General features: G+C 36.1%; 2 protein-coding genes across 8 annotated transcripts in view; both read left to right on the forward strand.

The window, feature by feature from the left end:
- Positions 1 to 20: 20 nt before the first annotated feature.
- On the forward strand, positions 21 to 6,851 carry rbm42 (RNA binding motif protein 42). 2 transcript variants are annotated; one of them, XM_052617953.1, is made up of 11 exons: positions 21 to 181; positions 644 to 709; positions 857 to 980; positions 1,357 to 1,423; positions 1,510 to 1,578; positions 1,910 to 2,076; positions 2,189 to 2,350; positions 3,397 to 3,534; positions 5,102 to 5,219; positions 5,316 to 5,510; positions 6,287 to 6,851. In XM_052617953.1, exons 2-11 carry the CDS (start codon positions 654 to 656, stop codon positions 6,397 to 6,399), a joined length of 1,209 nt encoding a protein of 402 aa, XP_052473913.1. In that variant the 5' UTR covers positions 21 to 181; positions 644 to 653; the 3' UTR covers positions 6,400 to 6,851. The 2 variants fall into 2 exon arrangements, with proteins under 2 accessions (XP_052473913.1, XP_052473914.1); XM_052617954.1 differs by having other exon boundaries at positions 2,192 to 2,350.
- A 139-nt stretch (positions 6,852 to 6,990) lies between these two features.
- The window catches only part of LOC128030384 (rho GTPase-activating protein 33), a 46,672-nt gene continuing 40,115 nt past the window's right edge, over positions 6,991 to 13,547 (forward strand). For 3 of the 6 annotated variants that reach the window (XM_052617947.1, XM_052617950.1, XM_052617952.1), the window contains exon 1: positions 6,991 to 7,258. In XM_052617947.1, the coding sequence (XP_052473907.1) occupies positions 7,240 to 7,258 (19 nt within the window). In that variant the 5' untranslated portion in view covers positions 6,991 to 7,239. Of the gene's footprint in view, positions 7,259 to 8,236; positions 8,675 to 13,547 lie in introns of those variants that run through there. The other 3 variants (XM_052617948.1, XM_052617949.1, XM_052617951.1) reach the window with 3 other exon arrangements.

The raw sequence follows: 13,547 nt of genomic DNA on the forward strand, positions 1-13,547 counted from the left end.
AAAACATGATCTCATTTTCCTGCGCCATGGCTGAAGAAGGACCAAAGACTCGTGACGTATTTCTTCCGCGCTTAGACAAGCGATAACGTTGAGGAAAACAAATGATCCTCTTACGTTCGTCTGTCTTCTTATTTTAATCCCACATATTTGCTTGAATTTCTTCAAGGGGACACACTTCACGGCGAGTATATATTTATTTAAAGCTAGCTGACTGTAGCGGGGCGTTAAATAAAGTTTAATTCAGTCTGGAGCTTTAAAACAGAATCATGTGGCATCTGAACATTATTTCTCGATTGTTTACTAATAATTAATCGATCCAGACAGTATTTATCAGTGTAAACTAGACATTTAAGATGAGTTTAACACAGACGGAATCTCTTTGTTTTATCTATGCTTCTAGAACTCGGTTCTTATTTATTTTCTGTACTGTAACGTTAGATCGATTGGTTGAGTCTCAAAACTTAGTGAGCTGTATTTCAAGGGCATTCAGCATGCATGGGTTTGCGTCTTTTTAAGCATCATAGGAGTGTGCAGCATTTTTTTATGGCATAAAAGTTGCAGCTTGCTGGCTGTGATTTGATTTGATTTGGGGAACAGCCATAAATTTATTTGCTTGTTTTTTGTTTATTTTTATTTTTTGCAGAAGACTCAGTATGGCGTTAAAATCCGGAGAGGACCGCCTGAAGGAGATGGAGGCAGAGATGGCGCTGTGAGTCCTTAAAATTTCACTTATGTTCAATTCCAGCGGTTTATTTGCACCATAATATTGCCTTAAGTGCAGTGTTGTAGTGTTTGGAGTGTGTAGAATAGGATGCTTCTTACTGTATGCACGCTGATGTTGTTGATTTTCCTGTAGGTTCGAGCAGGAGGTTTTGGGAGGACCTGTGGCACCTACAGTGGTTGAAGCTGTGCCAGTCGCTCTGGCAATGCCAGGTGTACCCATGGTCAGGCCCATCATTGGTACAAACACCTACAGACAGGTATTATTTTTAACTCTCTCTCTCTCTCTCTCTCTCTCTCTATATATATATATATTCCTAGCATTTAATGTTATATATTTTTATAAGCTGGGATGCAAATATTTAAGACTATAAGTGAAAATGCTTTTATTTAGCATTCTCTTTGAAATAAATATATAATATAATATATATATTTTAAATAAAATAAATAAATATTGAAAATACATTTTAAAGAGAGATGATTTTTCTCCCTAGAATCACAAAATCCTAAGATCCAGTAAAAAAAAAATATATATATTTATATATACACACACACACATATTTAGCTTAAAGCATTCATCAGCTCCTTATTTTACAAGCTTGTTGTTGATTTTATTTTTATTTTCTGTTTTTGTAGGTTCAGCAGAGCTTGGAGGCGAGAGCTGCCACTTTTGTTGGTCCGCCACCCACATTTGTTGGTCCTGGTAAATCTATATAAATACTTTTATCACACTTTAAGACAAAATTCTAAATAGAAATCAGTTGAAAATCATCTGATATTTATCTGTAGCTATACCGGCAGTACCACCTCCTCCAATGATGCGTCCAGCATTTGTTCCGCACGTCTTACAGCGACCAGGTAATCAGATTAATTCACAATTATTCTTTAAAACTTTTGTTCATTATGTGTTAATGGTTACATGGGCACCTATGTATAAATAAGTCAATGGTAACTGTAATTCTATGGTGCATTCTGCTCTTGTATTTATGTTAAGGAATAAAAAAATAAAAAAAATAAAAATATATATATATATATATATATTACGAAATACATAATTAAAATAACTATTTTAATAGTTATTTTATAGGTTATTTAAATTATTTCTTCAGTATTTTTCAAATACATTTGACATATTATAGAGCCTAAAACATTATTATGCATATTTTTTATGCATCCCCCCCCCCCCCAGGAGGTCAGAGAATGCCAATGATGCGTGGTCCACCTCCTCAAGGCATGATAGCACCTCCTCTTCCCAGACCTCCACCTCCTCCACCCATGATGATGGCTCCTCGTATGTCAGGACCCCCTCAGCCCCCGATGGCTCCAGTTGGACCGCCCATGGGACCCATGCCTCCAGTGGGTATTTTCTGAGTTGTTATCAGCTGTCAAAGTATTGAGATCATTTCAATGTTGCCTTGTACTGTAAAATCTGTCAAATCTTTATCTCAAATGTTTTTTTCAATATTAGCAGGTTGGAAGCATGAACCCTATGAATTCGGCACCACCGCGGCCCATGGCTCAAGAGCCTCCGAAGATCAGTCCCAGTGTTATACAGGCGGCTCCCACTGTTTACACAGCACCTCCTGCGCCTAAGAGAGCTGACCTCAAGAGCCAGAAACAAGCACGCATGGTAAAGTATCAATGTATTTCCATTGATATATATATATATATATATATATATATATATATATATTAAAAATACATGAATAAAAATAACACATACTATTGTGTGTCTGCCAAATTTTAAAGGGGTCTTGAACCGCATTTTTTTATTATTTGATAATGTTTCCTGAAGTGCATTTAAAGTCTTATTATGATTTTTACATAACAAATGGTCATAATTTTAGCTGTCTGATTTATATAAATTCGTGCTGTGTGATTGACATCTCCAGTTATTATAAACGAAGCATTCTTTGATCACTTTCTGTATATAATTTAATCACAATTTAAATAACTGATTATTTTCACGCTACTAAGAGAAGTCACTGGCTCGATTTACTGATTCATAAACATTAATAAATTATTTTGAGACCAAGAACATCTGACTTAACACTGATTGCAGATTAGGCAGTAGAATTAATATGGTTACTTAGATGTTGTGATATTACCGTCAAGTGCATGTCTTACATCAATAGTCTGTTTGCAAAAGCTGCACCAAAACAATGACTGATTTACCTTAGAATCCACAGTAAAATGTACCAAACAAACAAATAATGCTCTACTGAGACATCCACGTAGTGGAAAATAAATAAGCACTTTCCTATGAGGATCCTTTGGAAGGTAATATTATTTTTAGTCCATTGATCCTGTATTGCTCTTCTCTCCTTCTCATCTTACTGATGCTTCACTGGGCAGGGCCAAAGACGTGGTGATGTAGAAGTGGGCATTGATCTGGTTCTTCAGAAACAGGCTTTCATCACACTATGATGTCATAATGTGATCAAATCTGAAACAAGTAGTTTTCTGGATCTTGGTTTCAATAAGTGTTTTTGCACTAAGAAGGAAGTTTTGAGTTGAAACTTCATTTATGTTGTTATTATAGTTCAGTGACCTCTTACATGTCAAAACATCAAGGGAAATTTGATTTCTCAGTGCATGACCCCTTTAGCGGCTTGTGTTTCCATTATAATGTGTTCTTGATCATCTAAATCTTTTGTCTCCATCTTTTTTTTTCAGGAGGAGTTGTTAGCATTGGTGGCGGAGCAGCAGGCCACAGTCATGGCAGCTGGGCTGCTGGAGTCAAAGAAGGAGGCGGTACCCGATGACAGCGTGATCGGGCCGAGCAAGCCGGAGCCTGAGCCTACACATATGGAGGTTTAATACAATTTCAACATGCAATTTGAATCTTATTTTAAGATATATTGTTATATGTTATAAGTCAAGTCAATTGAAGTCTGCTTTATCGTCAATTCTTCCACATGTACAGTACATACATACAGAGAATTTAAATTGTGTTACTCTCAGATCCATGGTGCATACAGTTTACACTCACAGTAAAGCCTAAAGATCTAGATCAAATATAAAATAAAACAATACAATACAGTATACAAAAGGGCATTTAAAAAAATAGTTAAATAAAGCAACACATGGCATATAGAGTGCAAACCATTGAAGTGTACAAACAATGCGGATAAAAAGATTGTAGTGCAAAAAAAGCTTATTCAGTCTGATTAAAGTGATTAAGTTTTTTTTTTTTTACATTTTAATTTAAGTATTTATATTTAACTTTAATTCTTTTTTACATTTTAATGTAAGTATTTATTAGGGCTGTCAAATGATTAAAATTTTTAATCAAATTAATCAGAATTTTCAGTGGATTAATCAGGATTAATCACTATTTGCAATTACACCTGAAATGCATACCAAAAGATAGATAAAAGGACACAGATACATAATTTTGATGTATTGATTCATCTATATGTGGTTCTTTTTTTTTTCTGAATTTCAAAAGTTTAACATTTACTTAATCAAATTTACCTGAGCACTATATCAAACCATGCCATTTAATTACAGATAGTGTAAGAGTTTTGTGTGAACCAGTGGTTAAATATAGCCACATATCTATGAAATTATGCATAGAGAAACTCGCAAGAATGAACTCAGAAACACAAACATGCGTCCTCTGCACTCTGGGCACTCTTGTTTTTGGGAGGTGTTCATTTGCTCTGCCACAATACTTTAGGATCGATATCTTCACATTCTGAAGGCTTCAAGTGCCAGTAAAACCAAGTAAAAATGCATATGCTTTTCCAAACCGCTGTAATTTTTGCTGCATTGCATGCAGGCGTTCTGCGCATATGCAGTGTGAAACACAGAACGCTATAACAGGAAGAAGCTCCAGTGTATCAACTACCAAAGTCGTCTCTGTTTATCGAGCTTGGCATGAATGTATTTGAGAGTAACTTTGGTGTTTTCGTCGCGGCGCTTGCCGCTGTTTTTTACTATCTTGAGAATTCAGAGATCGACAAGACTTTCCTGACCTGAATAATTTGTCACACTGCGCATGCGTGAAACGCGTTAAAAAATTTGACGTAATTAACGACAAACAACTAATTAACGTCGTTAACGCGCTATTTTTGACAGCCCTAGTATTTATATTTAGCTTTAATTCATTTTAGTTTTAATAGTTTAGCATTTGACCTCAAATTCAGACTTGTTTATTACAGTTAGTTGCCAAAATAGCATTTGAAATTTTCATTTAATTCTTTGACCATATATATTATGTTATTTTATTTCAGCCTTATTAATGAAAACACATATTAATAGTTTTATTTAACAGTTACACCACTAGATAAAGAAAGTTCATTTAAAAATGAAAGAACTTTATAGGAATTCTTGATATGAATTTTGTTCTAATTATTTCTTATTCGCATGTGAATAGCCTGCTGATACTAGCACAGAAGATAGGAAGAGAGGGAAACAGGAAAAGATGAAGAAATGCATCCGGGTAGCAGCTGGGGTCTCATGGGAGGACACCAGTCTATTAGAGTGGGATACAGGTTTGTGGACCTTCAGAAAATTTTGTAAAAAATTTACTTTTATAAAGGATGCAAGCACATATACAACTGAAATCATCACTGTTCTTGGTTTCCTAGATGATTTCCGGATATTTTGTGGTGATCTGGGGAATGAGGTGAATGATGACATTCTGGCGAGATCATTTAGCCGTTATCCATCCTTCCTGAAGGCGAAGGTTGTTCGAGACAAACGCACAGGGAAAACAAAGGGTTACGGCTTTGTGAGCTTTAAAGATCCCAATGATTATGTGCGCGCCATGAGAGAAATGAACGGTGAGTTATAGTCAGGTGCGACTTATTTACCAAAACTAATTTGACATGAACCGAGAGAAATGAACCAAGAGAAAACATTACCGTCTACAGCCACGAGAGGGCGGTCTACATTGAGCAGCATAGAGCGCCCTCTCGCGGCTGTAGACGGTAATGTTTTCTCTTGGTTCTTGATTCTAAATGAATGCGACTTATAGTCCAAGTGCGACTTATGTTTTTTTTTCCTCATCATGGCGCATATTTGGACTGATAGTCCGAAAAATACGGTACATGTTGTTTTTTTTGTTTTGTTTTTTTTTGCATTTTATATTTTAAATACTTTTATTCAGCAGAGATGAATTAAATGGATGTGTCAGTAAAGTCATTACTAATGTTACAAACTATTTCTATTCCAAATAAACGCTGTTCTTTTGAATTTAGTGCTGATCAAAGAACCCTAAAAGAACAAAATATTTCCACAAAAATATTAAGCAGCAAAATTGTTTTCAACATTGATAATGATAAAAATGTCTTAAAGTTATGAACCAAATCAGAATATTAGAATGATTTCTTAAAGATAATGTAATACTGAGGAATAATGACTGCTAAAAATTCAGCTTTGCATCACAGGAATAAATTACATTTTAAAAAATTTATTCAAATAGAATAATAATAAACTTACAAACTTTTGAATGTCAGTGTTTTTTTATTTATATGTATTTGTCTAAATTTTGGTGAAACTTCGCTTCGTTATGAGATGATGGTCCTCGTGCTCTTAACACATTTGTCTTTGATTTTAGGGAGGTATGTGGGCAGCAGACCCATCAAACTGAGAAAGAGTTCATGGAAAGATCGCAATCTGGAGGTCGTGCGTAAGAAACAGAAGGAGAAAAAGAAGTTGGGACTGAGATAATTCATCTGTTCTGAAACTGTGGACTTTATCTGTGTGTGTCACCCAACACCTACATAACAGAGCAGGAGTCACTCACACTCCTGCAATAGTTGCAAATAAACAAGCGTCAGCTTCTTAAATGGCCCTTATTACTAATCAGTCTACATTTATTTCCATGTGTATTATTACACACAGACCTCTCCCTCTCACTGCATGCTATAAAATCATGCAAATTCTTTCACTTGTCAAGAGATTTTTTTTAAACACCAAGCGTGGTAATGAAACTGGTTTGGATGTTGAAAAAGTTGGTTTTGTTTTCTTCCTCAATTTTTTTTTTTTATTCAAATGTTTCAGCAGCGAACTTTAAAGTTCAGGAAGGCAGTTAAATTTGTTACTGTATAATCTGGATGTTTTAAGTAATATGTGTAAAAAGGCAAATCTTTTCAATAAACTGAGGGTTCCTTTAGTCTAAATTTGTATCTGTTTTAACTCATTTCAATTTAAAACATTGACTTCCTCAACTGATTATTCTAAAGACAACCACCAGGTGGCTTCATAAAGTTATTTTGCCATGAATGGTATTATATATATTTTTTAGAATCTCTTGCAAATATTAATAATACAGAACTCGAATGTAAACCCACAATGATAAAAATACCATTTATAATTATTTGGGAAAAGCTCTCATAGTTACTGGTGGTAGCTAACTAAATGATTTTTCTCCTAACCACACACGCCCACTTGCATGTGTCTCTAAAAGACTCATTTCCTAATGCTAGTGTGAAAAAGCAGAAATGGCTCATGCATCAACCTGTCTGACAAACAACTGAGAATATACACGCATCACAACGCCAAGAGAGAATGCACCGCAGAGCCACATGTGAGTTTTGAATTCTTAATCAAAATTAGGACAGCTCTTTATTTGAAGTTTAATGATATCTAAATGTTTTGAGGAGCCTGTTTAAAAATACCCTTGCTCTGTGTTTACCGTCTCTGTTCATGCTTTCGTTTATAAAAGTTATTTCATTGTCAGTCTGTTAACTTTCATATTTGGTTGTGTAGTTACCATATTCATGTACCACAGTATATCCCAGGAACCCTGAGATAATTTATTTAAAGAATACTATAGTGCATGTTAGGTCTTGTTAGAAGTACCTTGAAATACCATGGAATACTATTGTAATTTGAGATGCACCTTACTGACTATAAAAATATATGGAAACTTTGTTTCCATATGTACCCTAATATATTTTGTTTGATTACCATTTATGTACTAAGATACTCTTAGGTACATTAAAGAATGCCAAGATATTTAGGGGTATTTTTGATACATGCCATATAGTAGTGACTAACTGCCATATTTATGTACTATGGTATTTTATGGTAACTTACTACTTAAAAACTAGCAAGCCACTTAAAAGAATACAGTGGTAGTATTATGCTACTATTATTTTACATGCCAAAATAAACCCAGTCTTAACATAAACCATCCAAAAAAAAAATGTTGGTACAAAATTACGGTCTCATAATTCTAAAACTCATATTCAGTTTAATTTCTTCTTAATTCTACTGGATGACGATTGCTCGCCTCCACCCACTGATCATCAGCGGCGCGCCACAGGCTTCCTTTTGTCCAACGGGCCACCTCCGTGGAACACTCCATTATGAAAAATAGGGGGAAACAGCTTAGTTATCTTTCAGAAAGTATGATTTTACACAGCGAACAGCGCTCCTAACACCTCAAATTGAAGTAGATACGTATAATAAGTTCTAAGTATTTTGAAACGCATCGATATATCGGGTAAAAAGTGTCCTCGACCGCGTCGATGTAAAGTGAGTCCCCCCGCAAGTTGTTTTGAGAGAGGCGAAGAACCCCTCAGTTCTCCCGAGCAGCAGAGCAGACGTGATGGGCGGGAGAACGTGCTGGGATGATTCCGCTGTTGCGGGAAATCAGCTTGATTTGAGTCTCTTCTCTGAGTGAATTGTTTTCGGATGTCACACTGGTGACAGTATGTATCTCAGCGGGATTTTTGGAGTTGCTTAAGGGCGCGCTGGATCTTTCTTCCTCCTCCTCCTTCCTATTTTTGCTCTTATTGGGGGTTCTCCTCTATAACGGCACTCAGTATTTGGCGTCTGGTGGTGCCTCTGCACGACCCAGATTATTAAAACACAATTGCAAAATAAAACCAGGATGTAAGGAGAAGCGTTGATGTGGGAAAGAACTTTGGAAACGCATCCTGATCCAAACACGGAGCCCTGCTGGTCCCTCCCGCCTAAGCTGGAGATAGGGATGGTGGTAAGTTTTATTTCTGTATTGAACCCTTCACAGTCAGCCTCAGTATTCATTGGTTTTCCACAGCAGACCATTTCAACTGGCTCCACTTTCCTCCAACTGATTGAGTTGGTTGTATTGATGCTGTTGTTGCCATTAGTTACAAGATCAGCCTCAGCAACACACAGTATTTGACAAACTGCTATTGTCCCTTATCTCATGTTGGCAGAAAGGGGTTCGCTAGTTTCGCTGTTTTTTGTTGTTGTTGTTTTTGTATGGGGGTTTGAGCCCCTCCCCACATTCCCACCCACCCAGCACTATTCCACTGGGAGTACAGCTCCTCTTCAGGGTATAATTTAATTTATCTGCCATTGTGATGTGCTCATCATCAATATCCATTTTAGTTGACAGCCATATGCATCTTCTTTTGTTGCGCTTGCGTCATTATTTCTCATTCTTATCAAACAAAGACATGCTCTGAAACTCCTTGTCTCCTTGTGAGTATTTCAGGTGGCAGGAAACAGGCGTTTAGACAGTCTACAGAAGGTCTTTGAGTCATCTAATGTTGGTGATCTGATTACTGTTTGTTTAAATGCAGTGGGCCTGCCGGTTCTTCTAGAGACTAACTGACTGACAGACATGCTTACTTTGTTCATGCATATGGCTCGACTTCTTGGGAAAGAACTGGTCTGTGTTCATGCTTACTCTGTCAACATTGACTAAGACCAGTCATCGGTTGAAATGCAGTGACGTGGAGCTGAAGTTCATTATAAATCACCACGAAGAGTTGCAACAAGGGAAATGTTATTATTTCAGCATGTTAAGAGATGAGATGAGATGATTGCATTCATTAAACCACCAACCAACCAAATTTGTTTGTGGTGTCGTTTAGCTGCAGAGTTTCGTCTGTTGCCTAAATCTATTTGCTTAAACAGACAGTTCATCCAAAAATGAAAATGTTGTCATTGTTTACACTCTCCTTCATGTTTTTCGAAACCAGTAAGACTTTCTTTCTGTCATGGAACACCAAAAGGAGTAGAATATATTCCATATAATTTGTGTGCTATTTTTTACAAGCTTTATAAAGTCAAATGACAGGTTTATATGTGGAACAGACTATTGTTTAACTAAATATTAAAATGTAATTTTAATTCAGGCTAAAATTTAAAGGAGTAGATCAGTCAATGACCTTCAGGCGATGAGTTTGTTTCTTCATTTGAACAGATATTGGATGGATTCAGCATTAATTTACCTGCTCACCAGTGGATCCCCTGTGGTGAATGGGTGCCGTTAGAATGTAGGTCCAAACAGCTGATAAAAACATCACTATAATTCACAAGTGATCCCCACAACTCCAGTCAATCAGTTAATGCCCTACGAAGCTTTGTTTTTGTAATAAACAAACTCCTTAAGACGTTTTTAAATTTTAAATCATTGCTGCTTCCAGCAAAAATACAATGTTCTTCAGTGGAAAGAATAGAGAAATATGCACAGACACAGCAATGTTTACAATCAAAAGCAGTCCATAACAGTTTTAAACATACAGTGATGTTTTTATCAGCTGTTTGGACCCTCATTTTGTCAGCACTCATGATCTTGGTGAGCGAGTGATGTAATGTTACATTTCTCTAAATATATTATTCTGATGAAGAAACAAACTCATTAACATCTTGAATGGACTCAGGGTGAGTAAATGTGCAGCAAATTTTCTTTTTTGTGTGAACAATCAATTTTGACGGAAGGAGGGAAAGTATTACAGGCAGACAGACACAAGGAGCAAATTATGGCAATTTGTATTTTTAGTGTGCACTGTTTATTCAAGTAGCCGTCTTAGTTTTAAGTCTGTAGATGTTAGTTCTCCATGTTAATTTGAGATCAGTGCATTGTTAAGATTGTGTTCTGTGTGGACTTTGTCAGACTTCAGAACAACATACTGTGAAAACCCATGTCTTGAGCGAGAGAGAGACACTGGGTGTGATGAAGCACTAGGCGATCAAGGTGTTTAATTACCGCCACAGCATCCTGGTTTGGTGGAGAGCATGTGTAGGAACTTGGCAGTGTGTCTGTGGACACTCCTGTCTGGAAGATTTACAGTGGATATTTGGGAGTCAGAAGGCTGTTCTTTTTCATTCTTGGGACTGTTGACCGGATTTTCTTGACACTGGCAATCGTTGGGCAGCGTGTGCAGTAGAAATCAATTCAGTTAGACTCTAATGAGGTCTAAAGTTCCTCCTCGATGATAAATGTCTAAATAGAGCTTGGCACAACCCTCATGTGGGCTATCTTGAAGACCCGGCAGTTTTCTCATTAATAATGAATACAGGCTGTATTCCAGAATGCATTTACTTTATATAATAGACTAAAGCTTGTATATTAAATTAAGGTTACCAGTTCAAGCTTAAAGGAATAGTTCACTCAAAAATTATATATTCTTACGTTAGAAGCACAGAAGCCTTTATCCAACTTTTTTTCCATGATGAGAAAAGCTTTGCAATATTTTGTTTGAGTCATATGGACCGCTTTCTTAGTGTTTTTGGAGCTTGATCATTATGAAAGTGTGAATATTCTCCATAACATTTTCTTTTATGCTCCAATGAAAAAAAAAAAAACACCCTTTTTTTTTTTTTTGGAACAAATAAATATTAAATAATAACAGAATGTTAATTTTTTTTTTTTAAATGGGAGAATTCACACCTAAAATTAAAATGTTATAATTTACACACCCCTCATTTTCTTCTTTGAAAAACAAAGTAACATATTTTGTTATGTTGAGAATTTTTTTACCATACAGTACAGGTCTGGAATTAATTAGCATTTTTGGGTGAACTGTCCTTTTAACTGTTAATCTCATTGATGACCTGTGAGCGCTGTTAGTGATTTTTGTCTCTCTGCAGATGTATATTCTCTTTGGTCTTATCTGTAAAAAGCAATAGCCCCGTTTGGAACCATAAAGCAAGGATGGAAATTAAAAGGAGCCTATCAATATGCAAATACAGCCCCGCACGGAGACATGAATAGAGTACATGCTCATAACCTCAAAGAACATGCTGTTTGCATGAGAGACAGCTGTGTTATGCAACCTGCGCCTCCATCACTCGCTGCCACTTGGGCTGCTGCAATTACATAAAGATCTCCCGTATATTGAAGAGAGAGTGCAGAGAGAAAGGGTAGGCCTGTATAATGCCTGCCAATCTTCATTTTCATCATTATCTCATCTGTTTCCTGTTTACCGCTCGAGTCGTGTGTCTCTCAGACACTTCCTCCGACTGCTCTTTTTCTTCTTGTATGAAGGTTGGGCATCCATCGAGTGCATGCTCTTTTTCTGTGTTGTTCAGCTGCATCACTTGGATTCATATATGTGATTTTAATGATTCACTCACAGTTTGCTGTTGTAGTGGAGGATGATGTTCACAACAAAAGTACTAGCTAAGTTTCCATCCACTTTTTATGCTGTTCTGTTATTAACAAAAATTAAAACGTGTTTCCATCCGATTGATTTTTTTTTAACGATAAGATGGTGTGTAATGAAGTCATCTGATTGTTATCCTTTTTGTCAAAGCTTTGTGTAAGGTGTTTTTCAATTTATTCACTGGGCCATTTCACTGTGTATGCAGTCAGAATAGATTTAACGCACGCTTGAACATCTAGAACAGTGCTTAAATCGCTAAATCAGTAGACATTTTGATACACTAAGCATTTTCCTGCAAGAAAGATTTTAATGGAAACTTAAATAGTGACCGGTAAAAAAGAATAAAACATGACCATGGAGTACTAAAAGCAAGTCCATACCACCGATATTTTATATTTCAAGACTTTTGAAGTCATACAATAGCTTTGCGCACTGCTTTAGTTCCAGAAGTAAATGTACAGTACTGAAGTACTGGGAAGATTTTGCAAAAACTATTTTCCAGTATCATTGAAAGGGTTGCATTCGCACCGACCGTGTTAACTAGGATGAGACATATGCTGGTCGACAATGATGTCATTTGTGTGCGGCATTCAACAAAGTTAAAATTAGCCCAAAAAAAAGCCCAAAAGTGGGTAGTTTCACAATTAGTTCTGGTACAATGAAAAGGTTCCTGTGGTGTGAAAGGCTCTTTTGTGTGAGGAATAAACCAAACTCCTTATTCGCTGAAAATGTTCCCGTGCAGTTGCTTTAATTGTATGGAAAAGAGCAGTGTGGATATTCTGCTAAACATCTTCTGTCGTGTTTCAACCAAGTCTGAATTTGATTAACAGAATTTGTTTATTTTATTAATTTATTTTAACTGTTCCTTTAAGCTTCTGGATGTTTTAAAATAGAGAACTAATATTTCATTCACATTAAATATTGAGCCCTGTAGCAGCCCTACAGTTATCCTGAATCATCAAAAGGAGCGACTTGCAGGGATTTGAGTGGCATAATCATCTCCGCTTCAGTTCTTGTGCATTTTGAAAATGTGACACTGATGTCGCAGATTGGTAGATTTGTATTTCTTTTGTCTTCGTTCTATGCCGTGATTCTGTTTTAAATAGTTCTCACTTCTCACCTTAGTTCGGTGTCTGATAGATTGACTTGTTAGATCTTAAAAAATGAGACAAAGGAACAAAGTGAAGTCAAAGTTTAAAATGGTGCTCATTTTATGATGTTTAAGATGTACTGCAGAATCACAGATTTACATCAAACTTTCTGTAATGTACTAAAACTTGTGCAATTTTAAGAGCAAACACTGCTGCATGACTATAAATAACAAAGATTGAATATTAAAGTTGTAGTAAATCTGGGTGAAAAAATAAATAAAAACAAATATAAATTCAAGAGCTGATTTTTAAAGTATGATATGATTATGCAGTTTTTACTAAGAATTTCACCATTTGAAAACTGTTTATTTAGTTTCTGCGACAATGTTGAAGCACT

This window comes from Carassius gibelio, chromosome A16 (assembly GCF_023724105.1).
Source record: "Carassius gibelio isolate Cgi1373 ecotype wild population from Czech Republic chromosome A16, carGib1.2-hapl.c, whole genome shotgun sequence".
Lineage (NCBI taxonomy): Eukaryota > Metazoa > Chordata > Actinopteri > Cypriniformes > Cyprinidae > Carassius > Carassius gibelio.

What these genes read in the sequence shown, in the direction of transcription:
- rbm42 (XM_052617953.1), top strand. Translation starts at nt 654, where the DNA reads ATGGCGTTAAAATCCGGAGAGGACCGCCTGAAGGAGATGGAGGCAGAG. An exon ending in CCATGGGACCCATGCCTCCA is followed by an intron (nt 2,077 to 2,188) that starts GTGGGTATTTTC and finishes TTTCAATATTAG; the next exon opens with CAGGTTGGAAGCATGAACCC. An exon ending in TCTATTAGAGTGGGATACAG is followed by an intron (nt 5,220 to 5,315) that starts GTTTGTGGACCT and finishes TTGGTTTCCTAG; the next exon opens with ATGATTTCCGGATATTTTGT.